Raw genomic sequence first — 15,726 nt, 5'->3', positions numbered from 1 at the left:
GTGCCATCCAGGCCCCAGTAGCCCCAGAAAACTGGCTGAAACCCCGGCTCGTTGCTTTGACCCTTGTTGCGAACGATTGCAACCCTAGCCATTCGCTGCGCAAAGGTCGCTTGGCATCACCGCCGTGGGTCCCAGAAAAGCTCTCCCGTGTTATTTTTTGATTTTTTCGAGATTGATAAGGAATGCCAGTGGGATCCGAGAAAATGTGACTTTCCCGAAAGCTTTACCGGAAATTGCCTTGTGCGCACCTGAGGCCATTGTAATCGACGTCAACATCTTGGCTCCCCACGCATAGCGCGCTCGATGAGTAAGTTAAACACTGCATCGGCGTTTTAAAACAGTCCAGCACCAGCAAAGCGGTACTAAATCTCCTTGAGCCATGGCCTGCCGTACCTGAATCATGTAACTCCATGCAAAATATGTGTGACAAAGGCGATATCCACCAGGAATTCGACCGAAGGTCTACCCCCCTGCTCAAGCCAGCGACACACATTCAGATATTATCTGCTGGGTTAGATGGATGGATGGCCCGGGAATAGCGCATTGAGTAACCATGGCTCGCAGTATCCCGACATCCGTAGCTGACAGCACCGAGTGATAAATTGATGCATCTTGTCTCTTACCCACGGGAGTATAAAGGCCGGCATATGGCTCTCAATTGAACTCGAAGTGATACATCTTTCTATTTCAATTCCCATCGTTACAACTTGATTCTGATCACGGTGCACATGATACTACTCAACACATACAAATGGAGACGTTCAGAATAGGCGATCATACAGTCCCCAGGCTTTTCATGGGCTTATGGCAACTATCAAGCCCAGCATGGGGTTCAGCCCCGCGATCCAAGATCATGGCGGAATTCCAGAAATATGTGGACGCGGGGTTCACGGCGTATGGTAAGTGGTTCAACATTTCGCGACAGATCCAATTCGGGCCAATCGAATAATCTAACGGGAAGATGCGGGGTGTCTCTTCTAGATATGGCTGATCACTATGGTGATGCGGAGATTCTCTTTGTATGGACTTCCCTTATCCCGTTTTTTGGTGATACGAGAGCTGAATTCCGGTTTCATTTAACTTGCGCTAACCTTCGCTCAGGGCCGTTTTAGGTACTCTTATACAGGGCCGAAAACCATATTTTGCTCCACGAAGTACTGTGTTTTCCAGCCGACCCCGCAAACCGAAGCTGTAGTCCATGAGGCTATATCACGCAGATTGAAAAATATCAAATCCGACAAAGTGGATTTGTTGCAGTACCATTGGCAGGACGTGAGTGCCTTCTCGCCTACTTCAACACCCCCCAAGATGCGCACAAGGCAACATGGCTCACATAGCGACCTGGATAGTATGGGGATCCACAGTATATCCCGGCCCTTCAAATTATGGAAGCTGATTCTCGAGTCAGCAATTTGGGGCTGTGTAATTTTGACACCAAGAGGATGAAAGAAGTCATTGATGCGGGGATCAAATTCGCGACAAACCAAGTCCAGGTAGTATAGACGAGACAGCCAGGGCCTTATACTAACAAATGGAGCGATGTGCTGATTCGTATGCCTGCAGTTCTCCCTGATCGATACCCGGCCTCGGTATGAGATGGAGGCAGTATGCATCCAACATGATATCAAACTCTTGACATATGGCACCCTGGTATGAACGCCCACCAAGTCCGTCTAGCCCACACGCACACGCACATTCCTCTAGCTAACAAAAGACCCACATCGTCAAGTGTGGCGGCTTTCTGTCTGAAAAATGGCTGGGTAAACCCGCTCCCGAAGCCTTCAGTGAAGGAATGACCCCAAGTCTCAGAAAAGTGCGTTTCAGACCCTATTTCCTACCGATTCATTCTCGCCATTCTGATATAGGTTTTAGTATCTTGAAATGATCACGATTTGGGGTGGGTGGTCCCTCTTCCAAACGCTCCTGACTACCCTCTCCACAATCGCTGCCAAGCACTCCGTCTCCATTTCTGCGGTGGCCGCCCGTTGGGTGCTTGATTTCCCGTATGTAGGCGCTGTTCTGGTGGGGGCTAGAATGGGTGTGAGCGAACACATTGATGAAAACTTGGCAATATACGGGCTGTCATTGGATGATGAGGACCGGGACAAAATCGAGGATATCTTAAAAATGAGCAAGAGGGACCAGGTCTTCGCCGATATGGGGGATTGTGGCTCTGAGTACCGCTCAGCCTAGGTCCGGTAGATCGCTCACACGGACGGGATGAAGGGTCCTAGAATATTCTTTGTGTCAATAAAAAAAGGACGAGTCCGCTATTGGTGCACCCAGTTTTTGGTATTCTTTTTCTTCGAAATGAAAATGTGATAGATGGGTTACACATACTGTAGAATGACACCTCTCAACAACGTATGACAGTCAAAGGCAAGCGAACGTGAAACAGTATAAAACAAGAAATATATTCCACTATTAATAATAATAATGTATCAGGCCCAATTTGTTATATCAACCCATTCCAGTCCAAAAGCCTGCGGAATGTAAAGTATGTGCCGAATCCCGATGGGGTAGCGCCCGTGGAACGGTAGAGCGAAATCATAATCATCGAGAGATCGACTGAACGCTTCCCGTCCCCTTAACTCCCAAAGAAGCGAAGAGAAGGAGTTTCGAGAAGGCAAAACGCCTAGACCACGGTCCTCCAATCCTTCAGGCGACGGTTAACGAAGGTCCAACTGTTCTTCGCACATTGACTGATTGGCACATCATTGGCAGGACATGACAACTCAAAGTGGTGCGTTGAAATGAATAGTTTGCAGTTTAAAACTGAATTTAGAGGAGGAGAAAAATATACGCCGTAAGAAGCGAGAGGTGGTTAAATGTTATGAATAAAGCATCTTTAATCGTCGTTTGTCGAGGAATCCTTTCTAAGATCCGGTAATATATCAGCGTCTTCATCTTCGTCGTCATCAGACGGAACGTCCATGACGTGCTGTCCAAGTGTCTCTAGTACGCGACAGCTCCAGGCGAGGACGCCCTTGTAAACACCCTAGAGGATACATTAGAAAAAAATCCATGGAAAGATAGAAAATATATGCGTACATAGAGAAAAGTAGCCACGCCAATTACAATAACGACCCAGCTAATAGACGCAGCTCTGTCCCTACCGGTAGGACCGGCTCGCCGACCTCCCAAAACAGTGGAATGGCGGAAATTCCACCATTGCCACGGTCGAAAAAGGAAAACTTTCATGAACGACAAGAGGCCCAAGGATGCGAGTCCCTTAAAAAAGTGTTCTGACCAGGTCGCTTTTGTCCGCGCCGAAAGAGTGATACTCTCACTTTCCTCATCCCAAAACGTACCGGAAGTAATGGTATCGAATGGGTCAAAGTACAAATTCATGATTGGGTCAGCAACGAATCCAAGGATGAACATGACAAAAAACAAAATGAACAAGGTGAGGAAAATCTGCATCGGAAAGCTGCTGATCCATCTACCCAAAGTCACCCGCTGAAGCCTGTAGCGGAAACCACACGTTGGACAATGCCAAAAGTTCCTGGCACCATAGTTGGGATCCGCATTCCTCCACTTGCGTAGGCAACCCTCGTGTACATATCTCGATGAGCCCTTGCACTTGCAGGGCCGAATTAAACGTCCCAGAGACGGGTCATCCGGCTCGTACGTGACACGAGGGCCCGATTGCAGGAAGGATGGAAGATTTTCCGACACCGGGCGATATGATGGATGGACGGTTTCCAAGCATATCCTGCACATCCTCGAAGGATAACTGGTGCCAGGAGTGGATCCATTGTCTGGCTCAGTGCGGTCACCAGCGTTTGACTGTGGCTCTGAGCTGCCTGGAGCCTCCGGCGGGCTGGCAGATTGGTCGGGCCAATGCCATGAAGGAGCGTTATGTCGCTGCCGGAGGTCCATGAGTCCGGGAGGGAACCGGGAACAATGGATTGAGCTTCCAAAAAAAAAAAGCGAGAGGGGTAAGGGCAAGTTGAGGTAACAGTACGAACAAATCTCATCCAGCGCCAAAGTCTAGCTGGAAGAAAGTGGCCGAGTCGCCAGACAGCGAAGACATGACCCAAGCTATGCGGCTCAGGGAGCAGAGAGAAGGCATGTTGGAGGAGGCAATGCGAAAAGGAAGAGCATCCCCAGCAGAATTCCAGCGAAAAAAAGAAGTGTGCTGGCCAAAACCCAAACAGGCAAGGTTACGCGATCGCCTAATCCTGCCCGCCCCGACCTACGTAAACACCTCTGGCGCCTGACTCTGAGCTGGAGCTCACGACCAACATCACCGCACCGGCAATATATCTCCATCCGCTTACCCACCAGCCCTTGCTCAGCACACTGTCGTATTTCTCCTTGTTGCTTAAGATTAGAACCAGACTACATTACTATCATGGCCGACCGCTATTCGTTTTCTTTGACAACATTCTCCCCAAGGTTTGTCTTATTCCTGTTTTGAGCTGACCGGGAGCTAACAATTGTAATAGCGGGAAGCTCGTTCAGATCGGTATAGTAGCGTCAATGAACATTGACTGGGCCAGAGAAGCTAACCTTTTTGCCAGAGTATGCCTTAAATGCTGTGAACCAGGGCGTAACGGCCTTGGGAATTAAGGGTACAAAATTCCCACTTCCCTAGCCTGGATACGGGTTGCTTACTATTTGGCCGTTTAGCTACCAATGGAGTCGTCCTTGCCACGGAGAAAAAGTCCTCATCACCTCTTATCGATTCCTCGTCCCTCTCTAAGATCTCTTTAATCACTCCAGACATTGGCATGGTATACTCAGGCATGGGACCTGACTATAGAGTGCTCGTGGACAAGGCCCGCAAGACGTCTCACACCGCGTATAAGCGTATCTACAACGAATACCCGCCGACGAGAATACTGGTGCAAGACGTTGCACGCGTTGTTCAAGAAGCCACTCAGTCCGGTGGTGTGAGGCCTTATGGGGTCAGTCTTCTCATTGCAGGATGGGATGAGGGTATTGAACCAGAGACACCAGAAGCCCAGAGCGGCGAAACAGATGCAGAGAAGAAGAAGGCTTCAGGTAAAACCGGCGGCATCCTGAAAGGCGGCCCCAGTTTATACCAAGTAGATCCTAGCGGAAGTTATTTCCCCTGGAAAGCTACAGCAATTGGCAAGAGCGCAACTTCGGCGAAAACCTTTCTTGAAAAGAGGTATACGGAAGGATTGGAGCTGGAGGATGCGGTTCATATCGCATTACTCACCCTCAAAGAGACCATTGAAGGTGAAATGAACGGTGATACCATTGAAATCGGTAAGTCTGTTAGTCTAATACCTCCGGCCATAGCTAACTAGTGTACAGGTATTGTCGGACCGCCGGCCGATCATCTGCTTGGTTTTGAAGGTGTAGAGGGCGCTCGGGGACCAAGATTCCGGAAGTTGACGAAGGAGGAAATTGAAGACTACCTGACCAATCTATGATAGACGTTCCTAATGACCTTTCCATTTGAGCTTCGTTCCTCAGGGTCTTGTAATGATAGATCTAGGTGTTTGGGGGAAATCAAACGCGGGAATATACCATTCACGTTTTTATTGCGAAGAAAATTAAGCCGACTTGCTACAGTTATTGCGAAGCAAATTTTGATGAGACCGCGATCATAGTTCATAGAGCTATCGGTGTCGTCCGAAAGTCAAAAGTGTGCCCTTACGGTTTCAGCTTCGACAAATAGACGGAATACTCAAAGTATCGGCCATTATCTGCTTAATGTCTTGAATGAATCTCAAATCAAGAACGCCAGTTTCAAACCGACGTATCATAGGCCCGGCCGCATCTAAATAACATGAAGCCCGACGCCCACCTCGAATGCGGGGCAGACCACTCAGTCGAGACGCCGCCTAGCGAGGATTCGCCACCAACCAAACGACACTGGCATTCCCCGCCAAAGAACAGCTCATGCAGAGAAATCCCATATTTCTTTCTAATTCAATGTATGCAAGGAAAGCTTTTGATAGTACATATCCCAAGCTGCACTCTACGTCCATCTTTATCTGCGGAGTATCCTCAATCCTTTAACTCTATCCTCTGATGTCCGCTCATACCACAGCTGAACAAAGCCCCAAAAGGCGAAGGATACATCTGGATAACGATTCTAAGATGCATTTCAGCTCAATTCTTGAAGATGGGACTTCAAAGAGCCAGGAAGCCCTCCTTCCTCCCCGCAGAGCAAGAGGGTATCAGCTTGAGATGCTATCCGAAAGCCTGCGTCAGAACATCATTGTTGCGGTAACTAAGCTTTCCACCCCGTGATCACACGCTTACTTCTAATGCTTGTTACTCCAATAGATGGATACTGGGAGCGGCAAAACTGAGATGTGACTGCCTCCTGTTGTCAGGATATTTAAATAGTATGATACTGTGAGATCTAATGTACTCTCTCTAGTGCAATCCTTCGGATACAAAGGGAACTAGAACGATGTCCTGCACACAAAGTAAGTTGTTCATATATCTTTAAACACATATCATCCAGTTACTCAACAGAGGCAGTTTGTTTGGTTTATGGCACCAACTGTTGCTCTCGTCGAGCAGCAGCATTCAGCTATATCCAAGCAGCTACCTGCATTTCAAACTCGACTCTTAACTGGGGCTGCTAATGTCAGCCATTGGTCTACAAAGAAGATATGGGATGATATTCTTTTGAATATTAGAATTGTCATTTCAACGCCGCAGGTGTTGCTGGATGCATTATCTAATGGTTTTGTCGATTTACATACCATATCTTTGCTTGTTTTTGACGAAGGTAGTTCCTATTAACCTTAATTTGCAGCTCTTGAGGTATTTACTAACCAGCATAGCCCATCACTGTGTTCGTGATGCTCCTGCAAATAGAATTATGCGGGATTTCTATCATTATCATAGACAAGAAGAGGGTACTGATGGTTTACCACATATCCTGGGTCTCACTGCAAGCCCGACCACGCGTGCACGTCAAACAGACCTAGAGTACTGATTTCTACCTTCATTTCTTGTATTTAGGCCACTTACTAACTCCTGAATAGGGTACTGGAAATAAACCTAAATGCTGTCTGCGTGACCCCCAAAATGCACCGAGAGGAAATGATGCAATTCGTCCATATGCCTGAATACCGCAGTATTGAATATCAGCCAGACGTTCAGAATTTTTCTTCAATAGTGGAAAAGCTCTCTGTAATCATCAACGAGCTTGACATTGAAAATGACCCGTTTGTCAAATTTATGCGACGAAGAAATGACCTCAAGAGCAGGCAGAGGCTTTTGGACGCCTTGGAAAACAAGAAAACACCTTGCCTTGACCAATTGAAAAGATGCCTTCGCAGGTCTAGAGTTATCCATCGAGAACTTGGTCCGTGGGCCTCGGAACGTTTCCTCACACGCTGCATCATGGGGCTTAAAAGTAAACAAACTAATGCTTCAGGCCCACAGTGGGCAGACTGGGATAGAGAAGATAACTCCTACATGCTAAATGTTTTGTCTCAGGTAGTATCCTCAACCGAAATGGGCGTCCAGAATCCTCCAGACGAGCTATCCAGAAAGGTACACAAGTTGATAGACTTCCTAGTGCTGGAGCATGTCAACGGCTCCATCGGAATAGTCTTTGCAGAAGAAAGAACGATAGTCATCATGCTTGCGCAGCTGCTGTCTTTACATCCTCGCACGAAACATATCAAAACTACCGCATTCTTAGGAAGCTCTGCTTCTGTTTCCCGGAAGTCAGATATAACGGAACTGCATAACCCTATAGACCAGAGCACTGCTATAGATGACCTTCGTACTGGAAAGAAGGACCTCATTATAGCAACCGCCGTTCTTGAAGAAGGCATTGACGTCCCTATCTGTGACCTTGTCATTTGTTTTGATCTTCCAAAGGACCTTAGGTCCTTTATACAGCGCCGGGGAAGAGCGAGAAAGAAAGGGTCCAAATTCGCTCTGTTTCTGCATTCGGAAGATCGTGCGACGTCTTCAGAACTACACTTGATGGAAAAAACTATGAAGCAACTATACCTCGAAAACAAAAGAGCTCTTGAGCATATTCAATATCTGGAGAATGTTGAAGAAGAGGGTTATGATGGCTTCCGTGTTGCATCGACAGGGTGAGTAAGACCTCGTAGGAAACGGTTTAAGACAGGATTAATGAAATCTAGGGCCCTTCTTACCCTTTCCAACGCTCGAAATCACCTGTCGCATTTCTGTGGGACTTTGTCCGCTGAGTTTATCGCTACCGATCCTGAATTTGTGTTGGAAGGGGATGATACAACCGGATTCTCCGCCAAAGTTATCTTACCCAGTTTTCTTGATCCGAAGTTACGCGAGTTCCGAGGCATCTTACTATGGAAGACCGAAAAAATGGCAAAGAGAGACGCCTCATTCCAAGCTTATGTGGCATTATATGAGGCAGGACTTGTTAATGATTACTTGATGCCCGCCCACCATCACATAGATGATGAGGACGGTCTTGAGCAGGTTGAAAAACGGCCGAGTTTTGCGAAAGCGTTGGGGAGCCTAAATCCGTGGGCAGCTATTGCAAAGAAATGGCGAGAAGCGAAACATTTCTATCAGAACCTCATTGAGATATCAGCTGGCGCGCAAGCCTTTCCTCCCATGGTTATGGTCCTTCCAGTGGAACTACCCTGTGATATCTCATTCAGGCTTTTTTGGAACGAACACTCCACTCTCCTGGTTTCTGTCAAGCGTGGTGGACAAGACTTTGCGGCTGACCTTATTCGGCTTGCTGCGGATACAACCTCAATCCTTCTCTCATCTTTGTTTTCGCAGAAGATGGTCCCTGGTAGTCTAGACTTTTCTTGGTTATTTCTGCCTCAAATGGAGTCGATTCCGTCTGCTATCCGGGAGTGGTGTGACTCCGTTACAGGGACGATTTCTTTACACGATATTAGGGACTGCGATATGGCAGGATTTGAGAATCCCGGGCTTGTAAGACCAATGGACAATACAGCACGACCCTGCACATTTGAGAAATTGGTATGGCGGAAATACGTCCCCGCGGAAACATCAGATGGTGCCAGTCTCAGCGAGCAGGTTACATACGACCGCGAGGTTCCTCATATTGAAGGCAGAGTGTGGCCTAAGCGAACCGACTTTTTGCATCGACTCGAACCATCTAATACATCCAAAGCGCATCACACTGCAAAGTGTTTCTATCCAGCAAACAATTGCTCTGTTGACAGGCTACCAGTTGAATATTCCCAGTTTGCATTATTTATCCCTTGCTTAATACACAGTATTGAGAATTATTTCATTGCTAATGAGCTGGCTCAAACAATTTTGCATCCAGTTGGGTTCAGCAACCTCTCTCTTGTTTTGACAGCCATCAGTTCATCCGCTGCAAGAGAAGCTTCTAACTACCAACGCCTAGAATTTTTAGGGGACAGCCTTCTCAAGTTACATACCTCAATACAGCTAGCCGCAGACCATCCACTTTGGCCTGAGGGACGTTTGACTATGCGCAAAGGTAACATTGTGTCAAACGGCTACCTAGCAAATGCTGCCCTACAAACGGGATTGGACAAATTTATCCTCACAAAGCCTTTCACAGGCGCCAAGTGGCGACCTTCATACAACACAGATCATATTAACACCGGAGACATGACAGAACCAACAAGAGAAATGTCTACAAAGGTTTTAGCAGATGTTGTTGAAGCTCTGATTGGTGCAGCAAATATTGATGGGGGCGAGAACAAGATTTTGAATTGCTTGAAAATATTTATCCCTGATATCAAGTGGTCTCCGCTCAATGAATGCGTCAACATTCTTCATCACCAAGAGGATAGTTTCAGCGATGAAAACAACAACATGTTATCCGAAATTGAGGGACTTGTGGGATATACTTTCAAAAAGAAGCCTCTACTCCTGGCTGCTGTGACGCACCCAAGCAGTAAAGGCTCAGGCCATTCTTATCAAAGATTAGAATTTGTGGGTGATTCTATCTTGGATATTATTGTTGTCCAGGAACTTTTTGAATCGCCGAGGTGTTTCCATCATTTTGACATGCACCTTATGCGCACAGCACTGGTCAATGCAGATTTCCTAGCCTTTCTGTGCATGAATGCATATAGAGAGGAAGACCGAGGCGAAGCAGTTGAGAACTCTAAGAGGAGGGTCACAGTTGCAATGACAAAGCGGAGGGCTTACCTTTGGGGATTCATGAAGCACTCGGCTTCCTGGGATATCGTTAACGCTCAACAGAGGGCCGCAAAACAGTATGAGAAGTTGCATGAAGAAATCGATGAGAAACTGAGATCATCAAAAACATATCCGTGGACATTACTGTGTCGGCTTGACGCTGCCAAGTTCTTCTCGGATATCGTTGAAAGTATCCTGGGCGCAATATTCATCGACTCTCAAGGCTCAATGCCCGCATGCAGGATCTTCCTTGAGCGCATTGGCTTGATACCATACTTAAAACGGGTTTTATCGGAGGACTTAGACTTGATGCATCCAAAAGAGCGCTTGGGTCTCCTGGCTGGCACTCTCTCGGTCAAGTATGAAACAAAACGTACCCAGGGTGTTGAGCCACAGCGTTGGGAATGCGCTGCTCGTGTTGGAGACGAGGAGGTTGTACGAGTTGATTGTAGAGTCAGCAGAGTCGATGCCGAAACCACCGCCGCAGAAGCTGCCGTGGCCATCTTGAAAACAAGGAAACTCCAATCAGAGGCAAGCAACAAGGTTGCTGAATGTGACTGAGATGTTCTGGGGAAATTGATGTCCGTGCACGTTGGCTAGTCTACGTTGAGGTATTAATTGTTGGTTGGGTTCTAAATATTATGCAGGATGTGGAGGAGAAATCTGAAGAAGCCTTCTGGTTGAAGCGGTATGAACGAGAAGTTAGCTTGATTATTGGGTGGATACAGGCCACACAAGATGACCAAAACGTTTCGGCCCGCGCCCAGAGTGTTGGTTTCTGGTGCGGAATATATATATATATATGCATGCCAATGCTGCGTGTCGCTTGGAGCTCCGGACTGTCGTTAATTCCTTGCTAGGACATCAGCCGGGACAACTTCTACATTCAAGTATAGTCCTCGGGTGCCGAGAGTCGCCGCATGAATACTCCAGCATTGCCGAGGACTACCCGCAGCATCAGTATTCTTTAAAACAGATTTATGACGATGGCGATATGCTGCTTTGGGGAAAAGGTGTCTTCAGCCGCCAGCAGTATGACCAAATTACCCGGTTTTAACCGAAATGTTCATGCGCCCACAAAGTCCCCATTCAAAAGTGACGATGATTCTCGTGATATTCCCATTGATCTTTGGACACGGGCAGCGTCGGGTTACATGTGTCCATCCATAACTGTGTATATGCACCACTCTGGTGAATCTTGCCGGGCCTTCTTTCGGAATGACAACTCACTCAGTCATCATATTTTCCATGCAGTGCAACAGATAATTGAACAAAGTTGCCAAGCAAACATCGAGATACCATGTCTCTTGCTGCGTAAAGAAAAAGATATCGTCATGGTTGAAACTTGACAATACTCCTCATTCAAAAGTGGGATGAAAATCCAACACTGCTACAGAGTCCTTCGTGGTTAGTTCTGTTATTAACTAGTTCCCGCTCATCCTGGCGAATGGTTATTCGATCTTGATGAAATCAAAACCAAAGGATGAGAATTGGCCTATGAGCAGCTGCTACATCATAGTAGTGAAGGGCTAGGGTTGCTGAATGTGGAATCCTGTAACCTGAAGCATTTGGAGCAGCGAAGGGAGCGTGGAGACTGTTTGCCTGGACAATGAATATCATTCATCCTATTAACACATCATAGAGCCGCAACTGACATGATTTCTTTTGCGAATGAGTCCGCAAGACATATTCATAGGGCAAGCGGGGTTGCATATGTAAATTTCGCTGGGGCTGATGGTTGTCAAATCCTCGTGAACCTTCAGTCGGATGTGATGCACGCATTCGAAAACGTGTCACCCCGCGACTTGGCCCCGCTGCTTGAACCATGGCACATACATACATTTCCTATAGTCTGATTGTTCATTGTTTTTTGTAGGTATATCATCTGTGGAAGAGCCTCAATTGTTCTTCAAAAGGATATGGATTGTTCTGACGATTGGTGCTGGTCACATCTTGATAATTTTCTTACTATGCACCACTTCTACTTAAGGGTGTAAAATATATCCAGGGTAAAGTTGAATGACAGAAACTTTTGACTTGTTTATGCTTTTGTTAGCGGCAGCGCCGGTCACCAAAGCTTGTCGATAAGAGGAGACTTTGATATCCATTTCTTGAATATAAAATCACTTTCTAGAACAATTTATTAGTCGCAATTACCAGTATGTGCAACCAAAAAGCGGCTAGGTGCTGGTTCATAATAGACACTAACCTCCTCATATCCAAGTGTCGCAAGAACCCCTCTATTCATTGAATACCTGGGAGAAGAATAGACCTGGCGATTTTCTAGACCGTCTTTTGCCCCTTACATGCCTCTCTGACTCCCTCGACTTACCGGAGGGGAAATACACTTATCCGAACAATTCGAGAAAAGATTCATTGAAGGTCCAACGGGGAGACGGTGCGGCTAGCAATGAATCTGCTTGCAATATGTCCATTCCTCGCACGCTTCCTTCCTTGGCAGAGATGTCAACTTCGACCGGGTTTTCGGGCACTATAAACACGGCGCTGGCCAGCGAAGTTGATATGCATCACATACTTCCCACAGACGATGACGACAACTTTGTTGCTCCAGATGTTCAATATCCTTTTATCTGCCACTGCCTATTCCGAATTCTGGGCTGCGAAAAGTTCTTCAACAACGTGGGGGAATGGAAAACTCACGTCACGAGCCACTTCAACTTAAAGCCGGTGCCACAGAGTGTAGCTTGTCAAGTTTGCAAGCAGAGGTTCCACGGTGCTGAAGATGACGAGGCATGGTTCAAAATGCTTGATCACATTGCTCTTCAGCATGTCCAGCAAGGGCAGACGTTGGTGGGAACATCTCCTGGTTATGAGCTCATGCACCATTTGTACTGCCAAGGCATTGTATCGCAAGAACAATTGAAACTCTTGCAGCACGGAGATCGGGATTCAGAGTCATATGGCCCAGCAGGCCGAGGAGGTGTCAGCCCGACCGCTGAGCCCTACTACGTCAGCGCCAGCAGCCGACGCGAGCGTCGAATGAGAGGCAGAAGGATCTGAAGGTGAAAACAAGGAAAACGCGCAGCTTGCCTCTTGAGGTGAGCTCTCGGTCCTCTTTGAACTATTTTTTTTCTCAGCAGAGGGTTTAAGCACTGCTGTGTTAAGCTTGATGCTTGAAATCCGCTGCTCAGATGACACCAGGCATCGCAAGCTTAAAGCACACTCTGGCTATGTGCTGGAATTATACGTCTTTCATAATGTGTTTGTATTTGGGGGAGTCGACGGCCCATTTTTAGCAGGCTGTCGCTGGAACTCTCGAATTTTCGTTTCAGAAATTGCTGGTCTTGTGGTTCTGGCATTGGAGAAATTTTTTTTTTTTTCTTTTTTTGGCTCGCATGGAGTGAAATCTTCTGGCAGAAGTTGTTTTCCTATTTTGTTCCCAGAGCTCGATAAACTGTGAGACTGAACGGCGTTTGAGAGCCGCGGTGCCCCTTGGGACTTGAGATTCTTAACTATTTCGGCCACCATAGTCAGGTGCATAGTACAATTTAGCTCGATTCATACACAGAGGCTAGGTTATTTCTCTCCTGATCTGTCCCATAAGACTAGGATGGGGTATGTTCGTAAACCAAGGCAAAGCGTGCAGAAGGTTGGGCGTCGCGATCCTGCTGGTTACTCGAAGCAAACAGCGCAAACATTGCAAAGCCAACCCAAATGGCAGCGTTCAACTGTCGGATGCCAGACAATTTTCTTCCCCTTTGACGACCTGGGGCTTCCTCTTTGGAGTTGAGTCATTCTATTCCGAGATACTGTGCATCATGAGCACAATAAGACGCCCATCCAGATCCTGAACCCTTTCTCCGCGCCGCCTCCATCTGCGACTCGACTGACTCTCCTCACTTCCCGCTCCCACATCACACCATGGAGCACTTCTCCCCTCAGGACACGAAGAACGTCGCCGGACGAGCCGGAGGTGGTCCTTCGCCTGGCCCACCTTCCCAATATCCCCAAAGTGGCCGATTTCAACAGCCCAGTCCTCCAGTCGGACCCCCCCACTCCCAGCAACATCAAATGCCACCAGGAAACACACCACCGCAGCAACAGGGCGGAGCGCCAGTGCTACCGTCCGGGCCGCCGCAATTACCTCCGCAACTGTTCACAACTGCTGCGCAACTTTTAGATTTAACCGACAGTGAGATATACCTTGGTTCCCCTTGTGACATTTACCTATCGCGAATGGCTAGAACGACGGTGAAAACACTGTACATTGGTGGCCGGATTTTATTCTAGGCGCATCAAGAGGAGGCGCAGTGTGCTGATGGTTGTTTTCTTGTGCGTTACTTCGGTACATTATAGAGAAACTTGTTCTGATCCTTCGTGACGGTCGCAAATTAATCGGAGTGCTACGAAGCTGGGACCAATTCGGTACGCTTGAAGCTTGACAATTTCTTCCTTTCTTGCAGCTCGTCTAACTATTTTTTGTTTCTGGGAGTCTAGCGAACTTGGTCCTTCAAGATACGGTCGAACGAGTTTATTCCGGAAATCTCTACGGAGAAGAACCGCGTGGCGTATATTTAGTACGAGGAGAAAATGTCCTTCTCCTTGGAGAGATCGTACGTTTATACTTTGATATACTGTTCTAATAAGTTGCGTTGCATTTTAAATGTATTATTCTAATCGTCCTGCGTTTTCTTGCAGGATCTCGACAAGGAAGACGATATACCTGAACCTTACCGTCAAGCGCCGTACAAGGAAGTTCTTGAGATGAAGCAACGAGAGGATTCCGAGCGAAAAAGGACAGACAAACGCCGCGGCGGGAAGCTACAAACCCTTGGGTTCGAGGCTGAACACAGTGGTGAAGTCTTATTCTGATACTTACAAGAAGCTACACATCAGGCCACTATAAGATCGGTTTGATGCTATGTGGTTGACTATAGGGGCCCACGAACAGAGGCCCTGATGTATTGAAATTCTATGCATTGCCTTTGGCAGTAGGACCGGGGATACCCATGTCGAAGGCTTTACTGCCAGAATCATGGAAATGGACACGAAAAGTCATGTCCACCCCCGCTTAAACATCCTATCTACAGAACTGGGGCCTGCGCTTGGTTCGATCGGACTAGCATATTCCAAATGTTGGCGAGAAGCACAGGGTGCATTAGGCGGAGCAGAGGGGGAGGACCAGATCCAACTATTGTTGAATACAAGAGATGCGAAGCAAACCGACCTGAACATCCAATTCTATACTCTTTCTTTCGAAGGTCAACCACCCCAAAGATGTTTTTGGTATAAACGTAAAAGCATTCATTCCAAGTACAGTGCAGTACATCCAACTCCATACGTAATTTCTGGCCCATGGCAGCTGCGCTGGTGGAATGAACAGAAGACACTGCGTAGTTGGACGACATCCTGAAAATTTCTCCGGTAACGGTCAAGGGGCCCTACCATCGCTCCACTTCGCAGAATTTGCAAAGAAAGGGTATCCATACTCGACATCGGCCTCTCCGTTGGTTGTGCGACGATGCTCCTCTCGTAGCTAACTAGCTGGATGGTTGGCCGCCGTTCGCCCCACACAAGTCGCTATCGATAACCGCAAGACCCAAAAAATTTGTCGCTTCCGTCAATCCAACTGCTCGCCGACCAGCACATATTCAATCACTC

The 15,726-nt window shown here is 47.3% G+C and overlaps 6 protein-coding genes across 6 annotated transcripts; 5 read left to right on the top strand and 1 right to left on the bottom strand.

Annotated features, from left to right (window-relative positions):
* The first annotated feature begins 568 nt into the window (after nt 1-568).
* CIMG_05436 (aldo/keto reductase) lies at nt 569-2,343 on the top strand. Its single transcript, XM_001245994.2, has 7 exons — nt 569-899; nt 982-1,019; nt 1,102-1,272; nt 1,350-1,493; nt 1,564-1,650; nt 1,730-1,813; nt 1,873-2,343. The coding sequence occupies exons 1-7, from the start codon at nt 752-754 to the stop codon at nt 2,191-2,193; spliced, it is 993 nt and encodes a 330-aa protein (XP_001245995.2). The 5' UTR covers nt 569-751; the 3' UTR covers nt 2,194-2,343.
* CIMG_05435 (RING finger domain-containing protein) lies at nt 2,307-4,083 on the bottom strand. Its single transcript, XM_001245993.2, has 2 exons — nt 3,052-4,083; nt 2,307-2,998 (listed from the first exon to the last, which is right to left on the bottom strand). Exons 1-2 carry the CDS (start codon nt 3,880-3,882, stop codon nt 2,849-2,851), a joined length of 981 nt encoding a protein of 326 aa, XP_001245994.1. The 5' UTR covers nt 3,883-4,083; the 3' UTR covers nt 2,307-2,848.
* Nucleotides 4,084-4,237: 154 nt separating this feature from the next.
* Nucleotides 4,238-5,671, top strand: CIMG_05434 (proteasome component Pre8). Its single transcript, XM_001245992.2, has 5 exons — nt 4,238-4,401; nt 4,452-4,471; nt 4,527-4,577; nt 4,636-5,241; nt 5,290-5,671. The coding sequence occupies exons 1-5, from the start codon at nt 4,358-4,360 to the stop codon at nt 5,406-5,408; spliced, it is 840 nt and encodes a 279-aa protein (XP_001245993.1). The 5' UTR covers nt 4,238-4,357; the 3' UTR covers nt 5,409-5,671.
* Nucleotides 5,672-5,946: 275 nt separating this feature from the next.
* On the top strand, nt 5,947-10,928 carry CIMG_05433 (dicer-like protein 2). Its single transcript, XM_001245991.2, has 7 exons — nt 5,947-6,210; nt 6,271-6,299; nt 6,368-6,416; nt 6,472-6,724; nt 6,780-6,927; nt 6,984-8,054; nt 8,106-10,928. Exons 1-7 carry the CDS (start codon nt 6,013-6,015, stop codon nt 10,663-10,665), a joined length of 4,308 nt encoding a protein of 1,435 aa, XP_001245992.2. The 5' UTR covers nt 5,947-6,012; the 3' UTR covers nt 10,666-10,928.
* Nucleotides 10,929-12,199: 1,271 nt separating this feature from the next.
* On the top strand, nt 12,200-13,635 carry CIMG_05432 (uncharacterized protein). Its single transcript, XM_001245990.2, has 2 exons — nt 12,200-12,263; nt 12,329-13,635. Coding segments are annotated over exons 1-2 (798 nt in total). The 5' UTR covers nt 12,200-12,262; the 3' UTR covers nt 13,126-13,635.
* A 196-nt stretch (nt 13,636-13,831) lies between these two features.
* CIMG_05431 (small nuclear ribonucleoprotein) lies at nt 13,832-15,331 on the top strand. Its single transcript, XM_001245989.2, has 4 exons — nt 13,832-14,257; nt 14,422-14,490; nt 14,563-14,678; nt 14,764-15,331. The coding sequence occupies exons 1-4, from the start codon at nt 13,987-13,989 to the stop codon at nt 14,935-14,937; spliced, it is 630 nt and encodes a 209-aa protein (XP_001245990.2). The 5' UTR covers nt 13,832-13,986; the 3' UTR covers nt 14,938-15,331.
* Nucleotides 15,332-15,726: the final 395 nt, after the last annotated feature.

Source organism: Coccidioides immitis, assembly GCF_000149335.2.
Source record: "Coccidioides immitis RS genomic scaffold supercont3.4, whole genome shotgun sequence".
NCBI classification, from domain to species: Eukaryota; Fungi; Ascomycota; class Eurotiomycetes; order Onygenales; family Onygenaceae; genus Coccidioides; species Coccidioides immitis.
Note: the sequence above shows the minus strand (reverse complement) of the source record. Positions and strands in the feature narration are given on the sequence as shown.

Coding starts and splice junctions, on each gene's coding strand:
- CIMG_05431 (XM_001245989.2), top strand. CDS start 13,987: ATGGAGCACTTCTCCCCTCAGGACACGAAGAACGTCGCCGGACGAGCC. Junction 14,491..14,562: donor ACGAAGCTGGGACCAATTCG/GTACGCTTGAAG, acceptor CTGGGAGTCTAG/CGAACTTGGTCCTTCAAGAT. Junction 14,679..14,763: donor TCCTTCTCCTTGGAGAGATC/GTACGTTTATAC, acceptor GTTTTCTTGCAG/GATCTCGACAAGGAAGACGA.
- CIMG_05434 (XM_001245992.2), top strand. CDS start 4,358: ATGGCCGACCGCTATTCGTTTTCTTTGACAACATTCTCCCCAAG. Junction 4,402..4,451: donor TTGACAACATTCTCCCCAAG/GTTTGTCTTATT, acceptor CAATTGTAATAG/CGGGAAGCTCGTTCAGATCG. Junction 4,578..4,635: donor AACGGCCTTGGGAATTAAGG/GTACAAAATTCC, acceptor TTGGCCGTTTAG/CTACCAATGGAGTCGTCCTT.
- CIMG_05435 (XM_001245993.2), bottom strand. CDS start 3,882: ATGGACCTCCGGCAGCGACATAACGCTCCTTCATGGCATTGGCCCGAC. Junction 2,999..3,051: donor GCGTGGCTACTTTTCTCTAT/GTACGCATATAT, acceptor TGTATCCTCTAG/GGTGTTTACAAGGGCGTCCT.
- CIMG_05433 (XM_001245991.2), top strand. CDS start 6,013: ATGTCCGCTCATACCACAGCTGAACAAAGCCCCAAAAGGCGAAGGATA. Junction 6,417..6,471: donor AACGATGTCCTGCACACAAA/GTAAGTTGTTCA, acceptor CAACAGAGGCAG/TTTGTTTGGTTTATGGCACC. Junction 8,055..8,105: donor TTCCGTGTTGCATCGACAGG/GTGAGTAAGACC, acceptor AATGAAATCTAG/GGCCCTTCTTACCCTTTCCA.
- CIMG_05436 (XM_001245994.2), top strand. CDS start 752: ATGGAGACGTTCAGAATAGGCGATCATACAGTCCCCAGGCTTTTCATG. Junction 1,020..1,101: donor GTGATGCGGAGATTCTCTTT/GTATGGACTTCC, acceptor ACCTTCGCTCAG/GGCCGTTTTAGGTACTCTTA. Junction 1,651..1,729: donor TCTTGACATATGGCACCCTG/GTATGAACGCCC, acceptor CACATCGTCAAG/TGTGGCGGCTTTCTGTCTGA.